Consider the following 19928-nt stretch of genomic DNA (forward strand, 5'->3'; position numbering starts at 1 on the left):
TAAAGTCCTTATCTTTCATACATCGTCCTAAGTTAGGAGTAAATGTCACCTAATCTCTCTCATAAACCAGTTGAGGTAGTTGGATCATATGTATACTTGGGAGTTACTTTTAGTGCTCGTTCAAGTAAATTCTCGATGACCTAGGCAGCCAAAGATAGGCTAACGAGAGGTTATGCATCCCTCTCACTCTTAGAGAGACAATGCCACTAGGCATACTTTCAAGAGCCATAGATAAGGGATGGCACTTCGACTCATTAATGACCCCTTCCCTCATGTATGCATAAGTAATATGGGCTCCAAGTCTACCATCTTTCATGTGGACACAATTGGTGGTGATGTTAGAGACATTTGGTGGCGATGTTATCACGTCAACTCCAAAGCAAATCCAAAGTACCACATGACATTATTGGAGTAGAGTTCAGTTTGGCCCCGATGTTAGTATAAGCACTTTTCCAAGTGGTAGTTTTTATTCATCGGATACATAGCCAACCACAAGATAGGATCTCCCGTCGAGCCTTTGAGGTATCCCGATCCCTATATGTGTCTGGAGACACTAGCTCTTGGTATAGCATTGTAGTGAGTTGGTTACTTGCAAATGGTATAGACATTAATAACCTACCTCCCCTTAAGTACAACCATGGGACTGATCAAACTTTAATATCTCATGAGGACCATAATAAAGTAATACGCCAAGAAATATGGCAAATTTACACCCGATATACATGGATCACCCCACGAGAGCCACTCTTATCTAAAATGTTGTACTATAAGGAACACTGCTTGCACTTCTCTAAGTTAGGTTTTATTACACGACCAAGATATCTAGATACATTCTTATCAAATGCACTAAGGGTGGCCATTGGACAACTTAGGATATCATCGCACCGACTTGAGATTGAGAATGGTCGGGCTAATAGAGTCCCTAGAGAGGAAAGGCTATGTAGATTATGTCACATAGAGATAGAGGATGAGTATCACTTTACATGTAAGTGTCTAACCTATGTTGAGATAAGGGCGGAATACCAAGACATATTAGGACCCTCTCCCACCCTCTCCCACCCTCTCCAAACTATTAGATACCCCGGATATAAAGAGACTAGGAAGGTATATCTTAGAGCTAAAACAACATAGGGAGAATAAATTACAAAGTGTTAACCATAACCCTTTTAATATGTTGGGAATATGAGACTGAATCAGGATGATTTAAACTTCAAACACAAATAACAAGTAGATGAAACCACAAGACGAAAAATGAGAGCACACCAAAGTTTTTTATGTGGAAAACCCAAAATAGGGAAAAACCACAGGAACCGTAGGTTCCGAACAACTTTACTATGATCTGAATACAACGGAATACAACCTCCTTAGAGGAATGTGTCTACCTCAAGGCAATGGCCTTGGTTACAACCTTCACCCAATCGGGTGTATCGAATAACAAAGATTGCAACTGAGTATAGTCTCTCCAGTTTGAACTAAAGGAAATGAACTAGCCTCAAGGCAACAACCTTGGCTACTATCTTCACCCGATTGGGTGGATAAGACAACAAAGATTACGACTGAGTATAGTCTCTCTAGTTTTGAGCTAGAGGAAATGAACTAGTCTCAAGGCAACAACCTTGGCTACTATCGTCACCCTAATGGGTGGACAAGACAACAAAGATTACAACTGAGTATATTGTCTCTAGTTTTGAACCAAAGGAAATGAACTAGCCTCAAGGCAATAGCCTGGGCTACTATCTTCACCCTATTGGGTGGATACATCAACAAAAAGTAGAAAATAGAAGGAAAAACAAAGAACGAAGGAACCTGATACGGATTGATAGAAGAGGTACGTCACGAACAGCCCCTCACGGATGTGGGTTCCACTTGAGTGGATAGACCCAACATAATATTCATCAACATGTAAGTAGTGTAATTTTTCAAGAACAAGGGGAGACGATGAATGTGGATACACTTACGTCACTCGGCCTCTCTCTTGAGGAAGTAGAAATGCAAAGAACAACCAAACGCCCTCGGATATTGGGCTTCAAAACAACTCGACGTGGAATAGAAACGATTAAGAAGATAAGGGAATGTGAGCTATGTCGACTAGAAGTTATGGTTGGGGTACCTTCTACATTGGGACCACGGGGGACCACATCCACATCGAAACCCTTTGACCTCTCGCTTCTTTTCGAGAGACTTGGATGGAAATGAAACTAGGCCTAGTATAAAGTCATTTCATTGTAGAACATATTTGTTATTTTATTAGAACTATTTAGCTTAAGCTCTATTTTTATTTTATTTTATTTTTACTTTCGATGAATGGGTAAATATCCCATTTTGTTGTAAACCAATTGTTTCATGGGCCAATTTTGGCCTTAGAAGACGTTAATATATCTTTCTTTCTACATATTCGTAAGCTTGTTTTCTCATGGGCCAACATGATTTCCCAAACATGGCCACACTCCTCATTTCCTCTAAAACATATCACTACAATTATGCGTGATGACTTAGACAACTATACCTTGTAAATTGACTAAGTACCCATAAGGCTAAGTTCTTATTCGGCTAATGATTATGGGAATATAGCACCTCATGTAAGCTTTCTAAATGCAGAGAGTTTTATGATATAGTGTTTGTTCATCTTTATTTTATGTGTTACAAAACATTCCTTCCAACATCTTGGGAACTTGAATTTAAATGGACAATCAATTGATATGTATATCAACCTTCCCAAACATTGCATCCCAATAATCAATATCTGATTGATGTTTTAACATAATTGAACATGTATGCACGGCAAAATTTGGCAATGATGTTGCTTTCCTAGCTAGTATACGCAAGTATAACTTAAGAATGTTCATTCCTCCCCACATGCATGGTGTACATTCTTGCAATGGAGCCTCTTAAACTTTTGCACAATCATTTAGAGCACCACGAGTCTCCTGTGATTTTTAAATTCATCTTTTTGACCATTTCTTTTGGGTCCCTCAATTATAGTAAAGTAACATTGCATGTAATCCATGAATATCGATTGAATTATCCTCAATCTCTTGCTTCTTTCCCTACTACTTTATATTCCAATAGATAACTAAGCTAGCATGTATAATCATTTAATTTGGATTAACAAATTGTCCTAGCCAAAAAACTGGATGCCAATTGTATATTGTCAGAAGTGAGAGCTTAGAATGGTTAAAGTTAACATGCAATCCAACATCAAACAACTAATCCATACAAAAATCTTGCGGTCTCATCCATTTCAAAACCATGAATTGTATCATAGCTTTCTTTATTTGATATTACAGTATCAAAACCCTGAAAACATTCCGAAATTGCAATAATAAGTTCTAAGGAAAATGTATTCCCTGTGTTAGGAGCTCCACCCCTTTCATACAAAATTTTCTGGCCTCCCTCCCAAAGTTCCTGCATTGGGAATGAAGCATCAGAATCAGCAGTTTCATGGACACCAAAAAAAGGAGGTGAACAAGAATAAGAAGGAAAAAAAACATGTATCTATGGCCATTTACTGTTTGTATGCATGTTTTTTTTCTTTATGTATATGGCTTCTTGACTGTAAAAGGCAAGAGCGATTCAGACTGCGATCGAGGCCTAATCCATGCATATAGTTTCCTGAGTCAGAGATCAAGAGTGAAAGCACAAGTGTTCAGCAAATCTACGAATGGAGGAGGAGCTAAAAGAATGGCTGGTGGTCAAGTTTTACAAGACAAACAAGCGGTAATTTGCTCATCCTCACATTATAGGAATGGAATTTGGTGAGAAATGCCAAACCAAGCTGGAGCATCATGTTGGTACTACATAAGTTCTTCTAAGGGAACATTTGGTTAACTTCAAATCCACACATCCGCCGACAAAATTCGAGCAGATCAGTGAGACAATCCGATTCTTGCAGTTAAAACCGTAATCATAGAGAATTGCAAATGTTCAGTTTTCAGCCAGGAATCAAAATAGCAGTAATTACAGAAGATCCTGCGAAAACAAAACTACTTATGATTGTTGTGGTTTTCAATCAATACAACAAATCGTACGATCTGTAGAGCGTAGATAAGAGAGTATTCATTGAATTTGGCATCATGATGACAGAGGTGTTTTTTCTGTAGGTCATACTGTGGTTACAAACATACAGAACGACGAATTCGTAATAACCATAAGAACAAACAGATACAGATACAGAAATCTGCATGTCCGAGGGATCATTTCTAGACCAGAATCCATTGGGAGATATCAAGAAACAAAAACCTGGTCTAGTAAGTTCCTCCATGGAAGAGATCGATGAAAAGGGGGAAAAAGACAGAATTCCATAAACCGAAAATCTCTCTCTTTTTCACCTTCACATTCACATTCTCCCATCACTTTAGCATCAAATTTTAACTTCAGTGAGAGCAAGACAGAGGGCTCAGGTGGAAGCTGGTTTTTGATGCACACAGAAGAAATTTAGTTGTTGGTGGTTTTCATTTTTTTTTGATTTTTTTTGTTGGGGGCAGAGTGAGAGGAGAGGAGAGGAAGAAGAGATCAGCACAGAAAGAAAGAAGAAGTGAAAGAAGAAGAAGAAGAAGAAGAAGAAGAAGAGAGGAGTGTATGATATCTGTTATTGCATTTTAGGGTGGATATTTCCCAGTTATTACAAATTTAGCCCCTCTCTAAAGAGGGTAATTTATCTTCCTCTCTCTCTCTCTCTTGGGTGAAAACACATAATTATAATTTCTATTAATAAATGTGTGTAAAAAACACTACTTATAATGGGTGTCAGAATGGAGTCTCTTTCTCTCTCTCTCATGGGTAAATACCCCATTTTTATTGTAAACCAATTGTCTCATGGGCCAATTTTGGCCTTAGAAGATGTTGATATATTTTTCTTTCTTTGTTTCTTTCTCATCATTGACTCTTTTTGGGAGCTACATTGATGAAATCACTGATTTTATTGCTCGTAAGGGAGGCAACGGAGTAGCCATTGGGGGTATGCAAGTTAGTCTCTTACTCTACGTAGATGACATCGTCTTGCTCTCAAAGTCTAAACACGACCTACCAAAGCACCTTAATGCCCTAGATGACTTTTGCAAACAACGAGGATTGGTGGTGAATCTAGCGAAAACTAAATCCCTTATCTTTCATACATCGTCTCGTGTTAGGAGTAAATGTCACCTAATCCTCGCTTATAAACCAGTTGAGGTAGTTGGATCACACGTATATCTGGGAATCACTTTTAGTGCTCGTTCAGGTAAATTCTCAATGAACCAGGCAACCAAAGATAGGCTAACGAGAGGGTATGCATCCCTCTCAATCTTAGAGAGACAATGCCACTAGGCATACTTTCAAGAGCCACGGACTAAGGGATGGCTCTTCGACTCATTAGTGACCCCTTCCCTCATGTATGCATCAGTAGCATGGGCTCCAAGTCTACCACCTTTCATGTGGACACAATTAGAGAGACATTTGTGACGATGTTATCACATCAACTCCGAAGCAAATCGACAGTACCACATGACATTATTAGAGCAAAGTTCAGTTTGCCCCCGATGTTAGTAGAAACACTTTTCCAAGTGGTACTTTTTATTCATTGGATATATAGCCAACCATAATATAGGATATCCCGTAGCTTTTGAGGCATCTTCATTCCTATATGTGTCCAAAGACACTAGGTCTTGGTATAACACTGTAGTGAGTTGGTTGCTTGCAAATGGTATAGACATTAATAACCTACCTCCCCTTAAGTACAATCATGGGTCTGATCACACTTTAATCTCTCATGAAGACCGTAATAAAGTAATACGCCAAGAAATATGGCAAATTTACACCCGATATACATGGATCACCCCACGAGAGCCACTCTCATCTAAAATGTTGTACTATAAGGAACACTTCTTGCACTTCTCTAAGTTAGGTTTTATTACACGACCAAAATATCTAGATACATTCTTATCAAATGCACTAAGGGTGGCCATTGGACAACTTAGGATATCATTTCACCAACTTGAGATTGAGAATGATCGTGCTAATAGAGTTCTTAGAGAGGAAAGGCTATGTAGGTTATGTCACATAGAGATAGAGGATGAGTATCACTTTATATGCAAGTGTCCAACTTTTACCTAGATAAGGGCGAAATACCAAGACATACTAGGACCCTCTCCAAACTACTAGATACCCCGGATATAAAGAGATTAGGTAGGTATATCTTAGAGCTAAAACAACATAGGGAGAATAAATTACAAAGTATTAACCACAACCCGTTTAGTATTCACCAACATGTAACTAATGTAATTTTCCAGGAACAAGGGGAGACGATGAATGTGGACACACTTGCACCACTCAGCCTCTCTCTTGATGAAGCATAAATGCAAAGAACAACCAAACACCCTTGGATGTTGGGCTTCAAAGTTCCTCAGCGTGGAGTAGAAACGATTAAGAAGATAAGGGAACCTTAGCTATGCCGCCTAGAAGCTATGGTTGGGGTACCTTTTACATTGGGACCACGGGCCAAATCCACATCGAAACCTTTTGACCTCTCGCTTCTTTTCGAGAGACTTGGATGGAAATGAAACTCGGTCTAGTATAAAGCCACTTCCTTATGGAACATGTTTTTTTTACTAGAACTGTTTATCTTAAGCTCTATTTTATATTTTTATTTTCGATGAATGGGTAAATACCCCATTTTTGTTGTAAACTAATTGTCTCATGGGCCAATTTTGGTCTTAGAGGACGTTAATTTTAATAACGTTAGGCCAACAATGTAGAGCTACGTTAAAGTGAATTGGTTTCCAAGGATTACTCAAATGTGAGTTGACAACACCCATGTTTGGAGTGTATTCGTCTGGTAAACATTCCAAATGGAGCCCTAGTTATGTAGGGAATCGAGCACACAACACACATGATCTGTGTGTGTGTGTGTGGGTGTGGGTGTCTTTGTCGTTGTCTCTCTAATATGGCAAGGTGAACCCTTTCAAGTGTTGTAATACTAGATGAAATTACTCTACCTCATATTGGGATAATGTCCCAATGCAACATAGTTGCAAAAATTGCTAAATGAACTTCCCTTTCATCCTACGGAGTTGTTGTGTTATCGCAATAAGTCCATCAAATAATAACCCATATCTCATGGTTCAATTAACCCCCCCCAATACTTAAGGTAGTCAAACACGACTTGATATGATGGCACATGTATAGCTTTATCATCATCAATGAAAACCCACTTCAAAGGTGACAAAATACTTCAGGTTATTGATGCCCAAATTTGTGCGATAACCAACCAAATGACATTCACAAATGGGCATGTAATGAACCTATATTTGGCATCTTCATCAACCACTGTATTACTAAATTTCGAAGATCTCTCTCTCTCTCTCTTCTCTCTCTCTACCTTGAAACCCTTTGCCCCTCCCCCCTCTCCTTTTTTAGAAACTTGAATGGAAATAAAACTAGCCGCAACACATAGTCATTTACTGTGAAAGATTATGTGCGGAAGCAATATAGGAAACTGAACAACAGAAAACACAGGTTTAATGGAAAGCTTAGGTTTGCACAGTATGCACTTGAGAGAAAGAGAGAGAGAGAAAGACAATTCAAAAAACTAACACTTTGTACATACATCGTGCTCAGTGAGCACCTTTTATACACACCCTGACAATGGGTTGACACAAGTACTGACAGTACTTGACTGCTCATAAATGAGCCTTGACTCTTACTCCCAAAACTATTCCTTACGAGGAATATCTCTCTAACGGCCTTTCGGTTTACGCATCGATACGACCTTCCTATGCACCGGTCTGCGTACCAGTTTACGCATCCATTTTACGCACCGGTCCGGCCTAGCCGATCCGGTCCCAACCGATCTGGTCCTCGGCTTGCTCAACTGATCCGGCCGATGTTGAGCTTGTCTTTCAACACTCCCCTCAAGCTCAACTTGAGGCTCTTTGGGATCTTCCTGATCACCGCTCCAGTTCCTCCTGGCTCCACGCCTCGCTCGCGCTCCTCGGCCTATTCGAGTTTGCGCGCTTCGACCCTTTCGGTCGGCTTGTCTGCTCCCACGGCCCTTCACAGCTCCCTTGCTATCACGATGTTGGCGCATCTCCTACTGCCTTCTTCTCCGCTTGGCCCTTGGTTGATTCAGTGTATCCGAATCAAACATCCGAACCGACTCGGCTACCTCCGATCGATTTTCGCTCTCGTCCGAGTTGGCTGTCTCCAACTCGTCTTCGGTCTTCTTGCGCTTGACGACGTCATCTCCCCCATGCTTGGTTGGCTTCGGCTCATCCGTTCGGTTGCTCCCCTTATGTCCGCTTTTGAACTCTGATCCACCCTCTGCTTTTTCAGGCGATCCGAAGTCGAATTCGTCATCCGACCCGGCGTCACGGACTTTTCCGCTCCCTTCCTGCTCCCTTGCTTGGTCTTTCGAGACTGTTCTCCCCCTCAAGTTTGGCACGTCGAGGTGACGCAACCCAAGCGTACCCGAGAACTGCCGCAACTTGTCTAGACCAAGGGGCTTGGTGAAGATGTCGGCGGCTTGCTGATCCGTCGGAACATACTGAAGTTCGACTTCACCAGAAAGGACACGCTCACGGACAAAATGGTAGTGCACCTCAATGTGCTTGGTCCGTGCATGGAAAACAGGGTTCTCCGCGAGCTGGATGTTGCTAAGGTTGTCGCAGTGGATCGTCGTCGGATTGGACACCTCCTCTTGCAGGTCCTTAAGTAGCTGCTTCAACCATATGGCTTCGCATGTCGCGACAGCCGCTCCTCGGTACTTAGCTTCGGTGCTCGACAGTGCAACTGTCGGCTGCTTCTTACTGCTCCACGCTATCGCGGCACTCCCAAGAGAGAACGCGTATCCGGACGTGGATCGGCGATCGACGGCGTTGCCAGTCCAATCAGCATCGATGTAGCTGACCAACTGCGAGGTTGTACCGGTCCGATATAGTAGTCCCTGGTCCTTAGTGCCACTTACGTACTGGAGTACACGTTGTGCGCACTGAAGGTGTTCCTTGGTCGGTCGCACCATGAATTGACTAACCACCCCGACCGAGTAGCTGAGATCTGATCGGGTGATGGTCAAGTATATAAGGTTGTCGACTATCTGTCGGAACCTCGTCGGGTCGCATACCTGTCCGGGCTCGGGGCGAAGCTTGACGGTTCTATCCAGAGGAGTTGAGACGGACTTATAGTCTGCCATCTTGAATTTGAAGAGCATATTTAGCGCGTAAGGACGTTGGCTAATCAATATGCCTTCGGGGGTGCGGATCACTTCGATCCCAAGGAAGTAATGAAGGTCCCCCAGATCCTTCATGTCGAATGATGTTGCGAGCTGGGGCTTCACGCGGTCGATTTCACCTAGGTCGGCGCCGGTGATGACCAAGTCATCAACATATAGTAAAATACTGACCGGACCGAGTCGACATTTCCAGATAAACAAAGAAGAGTCCGATTTTGACGTTCCAAAGCCCATCCGACGCAGTTGCTGCGTGATCTTCGCGTTCCAGGCACGCAGGGCTTGCTTCAGTCCGTAAAGGGACGCCTTCAATCGGCACACTGCCGACGTGTTCGTTCTAGAGTGAAATCCAGGGGGCTGTACCATGTACACCTGTTCCTCAAGCTCACCTTGCAGGAACGCATTCTTTACATCCATCTGATGTAAGTGCCACCCCTTTGCCACAACTATCGCGAGCAAAACACGGACGATTGTCATCTTCGCGACCGACGCAAATGTCTCATCGTAGTCGATGCCGTGTTTCTGCGCATAGCCTTTTGCCACTAACTGAGCCTTGTATCGGTTGACCGAGTTGTCGGTGTTGTACCTGATCTTGTACACCCACCTACATCCAATCGGCTTCACACCCTTCGGTGTGTCAACCAGGTCCCAGGTCTCGTTTTCCGCCAATGCGCGCATCTCTTCCTCCATCGCAGCGCGCCAATTCGCGCCCTTAACCGCTTCTGTGTAGCTCTCCTGCTCACGCACTTCCGCTACACGGGTCATGTACGCATAATGAAGCGCCATGTACTCGTTGTATCCGAACCGCACAACTGGGTTCTTCTGGTGGGTAGATCGACGTAATCTGTCATTAGCCGATGTCGAGGTCTTCTCGGCCGACGCGGACTTTGCTCTTGAAGACTCGTCACCACTTCCCTCGGAGTCGGACTCGCGTTTGTCTGACTCATTTCTATCCGTGCCGGAATCCGACACCTTCTTCTTCCCTTTCTCTTTGCGCGTAAGCCGTCTCCTCGGCTTCCTGCGCGGGGAATGCACAGCCGAGTCTCCATTACTCCCTGGCTCTTCATCAAACTGGTCGAACTGACTTAGTCGTCCATTCGGTCCACTTAACCGAAACGAAATCGGACTCTCTTCGCGGGTCCCGATTTCAGGCTCATTCGGAGGCATCTCAGCCTCGCTGACCTCATTATCAGAGCTCGGATTGGAGTTGAGATCCGGAGTCGGAGGCAAGTACCAGGACGCGGACTCATCAAACACAACGTCGCGGCTCACGCGCGCTTGTTTGGTGCGCGGGTTACAACACTTATAACCCTTTTGCTCGTCCGAGTAACCGACCAAGATACATTTCTCGACCTTCGCGTCCAGCTTCCTCCGTTTCTCCTTCGGCACATGCACATATGCAATATTACCAAAAACTCGTAAGTGTCGCAGGTTCGGCTTCGTTCCGAAGTATAGCTTGTGCGCCGACACTTTTTCTCCGATCCAATTCTAAATGTATATCGTGGTCCTTACCGCCTCGGCCTAGTAGAACTTGGGCAAGCTCTTCTCCTCCAGCATTGCCCGTGCCGCTTCCACAACCGACCGATTTTTCCTCTCGGCCACGCCGTTTTGCTTCGGTGTGTATCTACAACTGAATTTGCCCCGAATTCCCATCTGTTGTAGATAACCGTTGAATTGATTGGAAAAGTATTCTTTTCCGCCATCTGACCGCAGGCACCTGATCTTTCTTCCTGTTTCCGTTTCCATGAACCCTTTGAGGTCCCGGAAACAGTCGAAGCCTTTGCTCTTCCTCTCAATGAGGTAGATCCACGTGTGCCGCGTTTAGTCGTCGATGAAGGAGATGAAATATCGGCTCCCGCCAAGACTAACGTTTTGTGCCGGCCCCCACACATCCGAGTGTATCAAGTCGAGCTTGTTCTGGCTCCGGTTACGCTCGTTGGGGAAAGGAAGTCGGTGTTGCTTCCCAAGCTGGCAGGCTTCACAAATTTGTGCCTTCCGGCCACTAAATTTGGGCAATCCGAACACCACTTGTTTCAATTGCAGGTCTTGAAGCCGTTGGTAGTTGACGTGGCCTATCCGCTTGTGCCATAAGTTGATGTTCGACTCGACTTTTTGTCCCTTTGCGAACATTGCGGTGCCACCGTCAATAGAGTCGAGGATGAACATCCTCCCATCTCTACGCCCTTGCGCAATAACACGGCCTTCTTCCTCAATGAAGCACCCGAGGTGTGTAAACCGAACCTCCATCCCTTGGTCGACGGCCTGTCCGACTGACACCAAGTTCTTCTTCATTGTCGGGACGTGTAGCACGTTCATGAGTTTCCCTTTCTGCCCGACATGGCTCAGGGGAACTTCATCGACATTCGCGATCGGATGCGGAGTGTCGTCTCCGGTTGCGACTACTCCTGGTTGCATTGGTTTTTCTAGGTACGAGAACCACTCCTTATGGCTCGTCATGTGATTTGACGCTCCGGAGTCGACGTACCACACCTTGTCCGATTTTGGGGTGGTCTGCTTCATTGAGTTTACTTTGTGTCTCGTCACGAAGACTGACCCTTTTCCAGCACTCGCTCTCCCTGTGGCCTTTCTTGCCACAATACCAGCATTCCGCGGCGGATTTCCCTTGCCGGTTCTCGTTGCCTCGACTCCCCCTGTTTCCGGAGGGTCTGGAATTGCTGTCGGCATCACTTCGGTGCCTTCTTCCTTGATCTCGTCGGTCGCCTCCATTGCGTACCGACTCGCCTCGTCCACCACGACCACAGGGCCTATCTCCCTCCGTGTACATCATCTTGCTGTCGGCATGCGTGCTTGTCGACGCACCCGCATGGTTCTCCTCTATAAGGAGTATCGACTGTAAGTCGAAAAACGACGGCGTATTCTCCCGTGTACACACAGCAGTTCAGAACGCTCCGAACTTTGACGTCAAACCCCCAAGACAGACCTGGACCATCTCGCTTTCCTCAATGTTCACATCGATGGAAGCTAAGGAGTCGCAGATGTCCTTGATCTTTGAGGTATAGTCAGCCATCGACAAATCGCGTTGTCGTAGGTTGCTCAACTCCTGTCGGAGCTGAAGCTTCTTGGCTGTGGTGCTCACGGCGAAGATCTTCTTCAGATTTTCCCACGCACCCTTCGGCGTTTTTGCATCCTGAATGTAGCTTAATAGCTGTTCGCCCACACAAGACGCGAAATAGTACAACACTCTGCTCGCCAATTGTTCCCACGTAGGGAAGTCTTTGTGTGTCGATTCGGGTGCCGCGTCATTCACTTCTTCGACATAGCTCCAGTAACTGTGCCTAAGCAGGTACTGCTGCATCTTGTAGGACCAAGATGCGTAGTTGGTTCTGTCGAGCTTCTCTGTCGGAAGCGAGCTAGCCATTCCTTTGTCCATCGGTTTTCTTGTTCTTCTTCGTTGGTTTTCCTTTAAGCAAAGTCGGTCGCAGAGGTTCTCAACCCTCGCGCTCTGATACCATGTGAAAGATTATGTGCGGAAGCAATATAGGAAACCGAACAACAGAAAACGCAGGTTTAATGGAAAGCTTAGGTTTGCACAATATGCACGGGAGAGACAGAGAGAGAGAGAAAGACAATTAAAAAAACTAACACTCTATACATACATCGTGCTCAGTGAGCACCTTTTATATTTACTTTATAGAACATGTTACACCTCAGCACACATTCGTTCCACGCTAAAACTCATTTATTTATGTTTATTTTTATTTTATTTTCGACGATTGGGTACTGATACCGTTATTGTAATCATTTGTCTCATGGGCCAAATTTGGACATAGAATACGTTAACATAACTTGCTTTCTTTAGTAAACACACAATTATATTAATAAATGTGTGTGAAAAACATAACATTGGTACCACAACTAGTTAGTGTCATCACTACATAGGTAATGGAACATATTGAATTGCCAATAAGCAAGATGATCACTCCACCAAGGAAAGAATTTTAACTTGCTCCAATAAACAAATTTGCCACATCGTTACTCCTTCAACTTTTGTTAAGATGCTCTACCTCCACATGTACTTTCAAATACAAAAGCATTGCCATCCCCAATATCTTAAAGATAGAAAAGCAATCTGTATCTTTGCTTCTAGGTTTAATCTTGTAATTGAACAAACACATGTTGTCTTAGTGTAAAATAACAATGTGATAAAACTTGCCAATTTACCTTGAATCTAATGGGAAATTGAGTATTGAATGAAATGCCAAATACCATATTTGACTTGAAGTTTGAACTATGCAAAAGAAACAATATATTGTTGCTAGTCTATGTCTCTTTAGAGATAATCCCAAATGCAAACCTCCAATCAATATTCTGCCGATGGAGATCTTTGTTGGAAGTGGAAATTTAGAATGTCAACTACGTTTCAAGGTCTGGTACCATCCATAATCGAAGCTTACTTACCTTCCATTTTTGTCCAGTTGTTGACGGTAGCCATCAAAGAGGTAGATTCAACGGAGCGACAATATGAGAGATTAGCAGTAACTTGTAAAAACGATGTCTAACCTTGTAAATGTCACTCAATCGGTGGTTGCACTTTATTATGTACAAGGAAAATGCACTGCATCGACGTTATATTCCGTGGTTGTTGCCAAGTAAACATATGATTAGGTGAGATGCATAATAACGTAAAAATTGGAACAATATCTCCATCTCATCATTTGAACCATTTTGAACATATTGCGAAAAAACCCATTATTGAGGTCTCAAACAACAACAGGTTAAAACTTGCCAAATGTTCGATAAGTACTTCCAAATAGTACACGCTATAGGACATTTAATGAACCTATATGTACTATCCTCCAATGGAATGGTGCAAAAGAAACAAGCGTTAGACCCTAGTCCTCGTCTCTTTAAGGCCAAACCTAATGGGAGCCCACAAATCATGACTCTCCATATGAATACCTTTGCACGAAATGGTAGATGGGAATGCCAACCACGTTGTAATATTTTCCACCACCTTGCATCTGACTTACATACATTCCACAACTTCATGCTTTAGGAGATAACCAAGATATTCGTAGTGACTTGTAACAAGCATGTACCATCTTGTAACCACCAATCCACCCAAGGTGCAAATTTTGTTTTCAAAGGTAAAGATCCTTGCAACAATGGTATATCTTGTAATTTCTCCCAAATAAATCCATAATTTGGGAAATACATAACCATCGCTTAACATCTTCAAATTCCGACAACCTTTGAGATTCATTATCAACCACATCTTCCAAATGTACAATCCCCAATCGAAATAAACAATTGAATTGAGATCTCAACTTCTCTTTCCCATGCCAAAATAACACTCGAGAAGAAACAAGCAATTCATTTTGTAACGAATTACAATATTCTTGATCACTTGATGGCACCCATTCAAAAAGAGATAATGCATCTTGCCACAATCTTACCAAATGTTTTCCACATACAGAATGTCGAATCTTTAGAGTAATACTTTCATTGAGTAATGACCATGAGGATGCTTGAATCTTTGTTTTCCCGTGCACCAATCCTTCATGCTCAATAAAATATTGCATCATAGATATCCATGGTTGATCTTGTTGACATATATCTCGTAATAATGCAAATCTACACGCCATGAAATGCATTTCCAAATCCAATATTGGTGTAACACCTATTAACCTTTTAGGAGTAGCCAAATGGTCCCATGAAATCCATGTAACTCCAATCATTTCTCCCTTCCGCCACAACATGAACCGAATAGGTTGTAACATGTCTTCTAATGCCTTCTTAGTCCAAGGTAGTAAAGGCAAAAATATAATAACATGGTTATCAAGATACATTGCACCACTTTGAGTCATACATGAAAGGCCCATAATTGAGACTTCCAATACATAAATTTGTCCTTCAATTTACTACCAATCCAATCAATCAATTGGACATTTGTAACATCAACACCCAATGGATAACCCAAATGTCGATAAATTGATCCTTGTGTAACCATTGACCCTTGCCATCCCAAACATTCCAAATCACTCTCCGTACAAGAATAAGGCGAGACTTCCTCCAATTTATATACAACCTTGAAGCCAAAGCAAATTGATCCCAAACTTGCATACTCCTTTTAAGATTTTCTTTTGAGGCTTGTAAAAACATAAAAGAATCATCGACCAATGCTTGTGCCACCAATTGTCCACTAGAAGGAAGATGCAAACCCACAATATCACCACTAGCCGTAAGATTTGACAACATTACCAACAAAGGATGTGTAACAATAGCAAATAACAATGAGCTTAGTGGACATCCTTGCCGCATGGATCTAGTAAGAAACACTTTCGGAGTAACTCCGCCATTAAGCATCACACGAAAGGTTGCATTTTGCCCTAGCAAAAAGATAAGTCAACACATACGAGGACCAAACCCCATATTATACATCACAGCTGAGAGGAAAGACCAATTAACATTATCATAAGCTTTTTCCAAATCTAATTGCACCATAACCATTTCTTGATGTGTATGTCGAGCATAATCGGTAGCCATTTGAACATTCAAAACATTATGCAATTATATATTTCTACCTGTGATAAAACCATATTGAGATGGATGAATAAGTTGAGGTAAGAACTTCTAAAGTCTGTTGGATAATATCTTTGCAAACGCTTTGTACAACCCTCCCATCAATGAAATAGGCCTCCATTGATGAAATGACTCCGGAGATAGTACCTTTGGTATCAATTTGATTAAGCCCACCTTCTAGCTCTCAGGCATGAAACCAGAATCCCAACATTGTTGAAACATTTGTGTGAATGGACTCTTAAGCATTCCAACATACTTCTTAAAAACTTCATTTGTAACACCATCCCAACCAAGCCTTTTGCCATTTGGAAGGTGTAACAATACCTTTTCCACCTTAGCTTCTTCAAAATCAACATCCAATTCTTGATAAATATTTGTATTCACGACACTCCCAATTACATTATAAAACTCTTGTCGTGATTTCAACACACCCTCAATAATAATCAACTCTGGCTTAATCAAATTCTTAAAATGAATAATACACAACTCAATAACCTTGATTGGGTCTACAACAATGTCATTCCCTATCTTAATTTGTATCACCTTTGAACAAGCATATGGTGGTCTTAATCCTTGAAAAAACATATGAGATTGTGATTGATTATCTATAAATCCCTCCTTTAATTGACGTAGTCTTGTTTGTTGATAACATTGACAAGACAAATTCTTCACAATGTCCTGTACTTGAACTTGAATATCCAAAAGATCTTTATCATGCGGATTATTCATCAATAGTACATTGCATCGTGTAAGAATATATGAAAACTTATCAATCAATTTCTTACATATTTTAGCATTAGTCATACCATACATACGATGAATATCATTGATATTTTGTGGTGTTGTATCCCATGCATGTCATCCTTTTGAAATAACTCGTTTTGAAAACATGCCAAAAATTTGTTGCATATAGGCATCAAATAACTCGATCAAGCAAATGTTTTGTACATATCTACCCCATGTTTATTAAACTCAAAAAATATGGGAAAATGATTTGGTGTCACAACCTCTTTCATAATTGATGTTGAGAATCAAGCTCAACATAGTGCAATGTGTAAACACACCTTTTGAGAATCTATGATTACTCAAAGGTCAAGAGTCACACCACTACTCTCTACACATTAACTATGTGTCATAGAATTATATTCTATGACACATAACTAATGAGTTACATATTCCCCATGACTATGAGTCTTCACATTCCCCAAGAGAGAGTGATTATTGTAGTTAGTTAATGAAGAAAGAGGGTGACTATATATAAAGCACCCTCATACTTTATATTAAGTCGGTTGTGACTCCTTGTAATGTTACATTTTTGTATTTGCTATTCTACTTGTGAATATACACCTTCTTCTTGAGTATTACTTTTTCTATTTATCTTGTGTTCTCTCTTCTCTCCTCTAATTCCTCTAACACATACACATAACACACATCTCTTCCGTTGCACAAGAATTGATTCCGATTCTTTACATGGTATCAGAGCAGTTTGGTAGCTCGATCTAGCCCATCCGCGTGTGTTGTGTTCTACACCGATGTTCGAGAAGAACCGGTCCATCACCATCGTAGTGTGACTACATAGCTCGTATTCGAGAGAGAAGGAAAAGAAAAGAAGGAAGAAATCTTCATTGACAATGAATACTCAAATGGGGTGCGCTCTCCCTAGAGAGAAGCTAGATCGAAACAACTTTTCATCTTGGGAGTACAAGATGCACCAATACCTTGTTGGCCAAGGCTATTGGAATTACATCAAAGGAGCACAAGAAAACCAACCCGACCCGAAAGATGCCGACTATGCAACATGGGAGCAAGCGGAAAGCCGAGTGATGTATTGCTTGGCGACATGTGTTCACGACCACATGCTCAGGTACATTTGAGAAGCCGAGACGCCAAAGGAAGCATGGGAGAATCTATGAAAGATTTTCACCACAAACACAACCGCAAGAAAGTTTCAACTCCGCCAAGAGTTGAACAACATCCAACAAAGGGATATGTCCATGACAAGCTACACCTTGAAGATCAAGGAGCTTTGCGATTCGCTGGGCTCAATAAGTGTCAATGTGGACAATGATGAGATGGTGCAAATATGCCTCGGCGGACTTGCACCATGGTTCGGCGAGATGAGGACCACTGTATTAGCACGGGAGAATCCACCCTCCTTCTTTGATCTTCAATCCATATTGTTGGTCGAAGAAAACCATGTTCGAACAAGGAGCAACGCCTCGAAAGGCCACATGCTCTACACGCATTCGAACGGAGCAAGAGGACGCGACCGAGTAAGAGGCCGATTTGGCCAAGGACAAGGAGGACGAGGTTCGACTTACGAAAACAACTCGCCATTTCGACATCAAGACGGAAGCCATCAAGGAACCTTCAGAAGAAGGGGGAGCTTCCATTCTGGTCCGAGAAGACAAAACTCGGTCGAATACGAATATTATGCAAAAATTAGTCACCACGAAGAAGAGTGCCGTAAGAAGATATGCGAGTCGGCTTCCACTAGCCGATAACTCACCAATTATGCCACCAACTTTGACTATGATGATCGTGGCGGAATTTTCCTGATGAGACATAGAGCAAATTCTATGTCGGCTTCTACTTCGAATAGCACATCTAGTCCAGAAGACATATGGTTCGTTGACTCTGGAGCCTCGACGTATCAAATACGAGTGTATAATGGCCGTATTCACACTGTCCCCTTGGACAACCCAAGTTTGGGCTATTTCTGTAAATAGCACAAAGGGCAGTTGCCCTAGGACAATCACTATATAAAGTGACTTTGTAACCCGTTAGTGGTTGCCGTTTTTGTAATTCTTGTAGTTGTTGCTATTGAGAAATAAAATACTATTTCTTTGTGCCTCTCTCTCTCTCTCTATGTGTGTGTGATTAGTGTCGAGGATAAACATCCTTCCTTCACGGCGCCCTTGCACGATTACTTTGTCTTCCTCTTCTATGAAGCAGCTAAGATGCGTGAATTGAACCTGCATACCTTGGTCGATGATCTGTCCAACCGACACAAGGTTCTTTGTTATTGTCGGGACGTGCAACACGTTCATTAGCTTCCCTTTCTGCCCGACATGGTTGAGGGGAACTTCACCGACATGTTTGATGGTGTGCGGAGTGTCGTCTCCCTTTTCCGGTTTCTCCAAGTACGAGAACCATTCCTCGTGACTCGTCATATGATTTGACGCTCCGGAATCCACATACCACACCTTGCTCGATTTCGAGGTGTTCACGACCATTGAATTGGCTTTATGCTTCATTACAAAGGCAGGGCCCGCTCCATTTCCGGCTAGTTCGGAGCCCTCAGCGTAGTGCGATCTTTGACCCCTTCCTACGTCTCTTCCGCTCAGTCCAACTTTGTCCGAGTCGGCTCACTTTTCCCAGCACTCGCTCTCCTTGTGGCCTTTCTTGCCACAGTACCAACATTCTGACACGGCCTTCTCTTGTCATCTTCCAGCGCCGCCATGACTCCCCCCGCTTCCGGAGGATTCAGAATTGCTTCCAGCATCTCGATTATGTTGTACATTTTGCTCTTTTCGGCCACCTCCATTGCGCGCTGATCCGCCTTGTTCACCACGACCACGGGGCCTATCATCCTTCGTATAGAGCATCTTGCCATTGGCGTGTGCACTCGTCAATGCACCCGCGTGGTTTTCTTCTACGAGCAACATTTACTGAAGCTCGAAAAATGAAGGCGTAGTCTCCCTCGTGCAGACTGTCATTCAGAAAGGTCCGAACTTTGATGGCAAGCCACCAAGACAAACCTGCACCATTTCATCTTCCTCGACGTTCACGTTGACGGAGGTGAGAGAGTCGTAGATTTCTTTGATCTTGGTGGTGTAATCAGCCACCGACATATCTCTTTGTCATACATTGCTGAGCTCTTGTCTGAGCTGCAACTTTCTGGCCGTTGTGTTGGCAGCAAAAATCCTTTTGAGATTCGCCCACGTGTCATTCGGTGTCTTGGCATCCCGAATATAACTAGAAAGCTGATCACTCACACAAGACGTGAAGTAGTACAACACTTTGCTTGCCGCTTGTTCCCAAGCCAGATAGTCCTTGTGTGTTGAGTCGGGTGCCACATCGTTTGCTCCTTCGACATAACTCTAGTAGCCATGCCCGAGCAGGTACTGGTCCATCTTGTAAGACCAAGATGCGTAGTTGCTCCTATCAAGCTTTTCAGTCGGTA

At 42.8% G+C, this 19928-nt stretch overlaps 1 protein-coding gene across 1 annotated transcript; it reads left to right on the plus strand.

Annotated features, from left to right (window-relative positions):
* The first annotated feature begins 289 nt into the window (after positions 1-289).
* LOC147861749 (uncharacterized) lies at positions 290-4203 on the plus strand. The gene is made up of 5 exons (XM_087322433.1): positions 290-390; positions 486-991; positions 3563-3755; positions 3929-4033; positions 4101-4203. The coding sequence occupies exons 1-5, from the start codon at positions 290-292 to the stop codon at positions 4201-4203; spliced, it is 1008 nt and encodes a 335-aa protein (XP_087178559.1).
* The last annotated feature ends 15725 nt before the right edge of the window (positions 4204-19928 follow it).

The sequence above is a fragment of the Azolla caroliniana genome, unplaced genomic scaffold (assembly GCF_043228905.1).
Source record: "Azolla caroliniana isolate FFs.n. ecotype wild unplaced genomic scaffold, voAzoCaro1.0.p SCAF_7, whole genome shotgun sequence".
Taxonomy (NCBI): domain Eukaryota; kingdom Viridiplantae; phylum Streptophyta; class Polypodiopsida; order Salviniales; family Salviniaceae; genus Azolla; species Azolla caroliniana.

Bases quoted from the DNA above. Each gene is read 5' to 3' on its own strand.
- LOC147861749 (XM_087322433.1), top strand. From the start codon at position 290: ATGGGCTCCAAGTCTACCATCTTTCATGTGGACACAATTGGTGGTGAT. The intron at 3,756-3,928 runs GTGAGAAATGCC...GCAAATGTTCAG, and splicing joins CATTATAGGAATGGAATTTG to TTTTCAGCCAGGAATCAAAA. The intron at 4,034-4,100 runs GTAGAGCGTAGA...TTTTTTCTGTAG, and splicing joins TACAACAAATCGTACGATCT to GTCATACTGTGGTTACAAAC.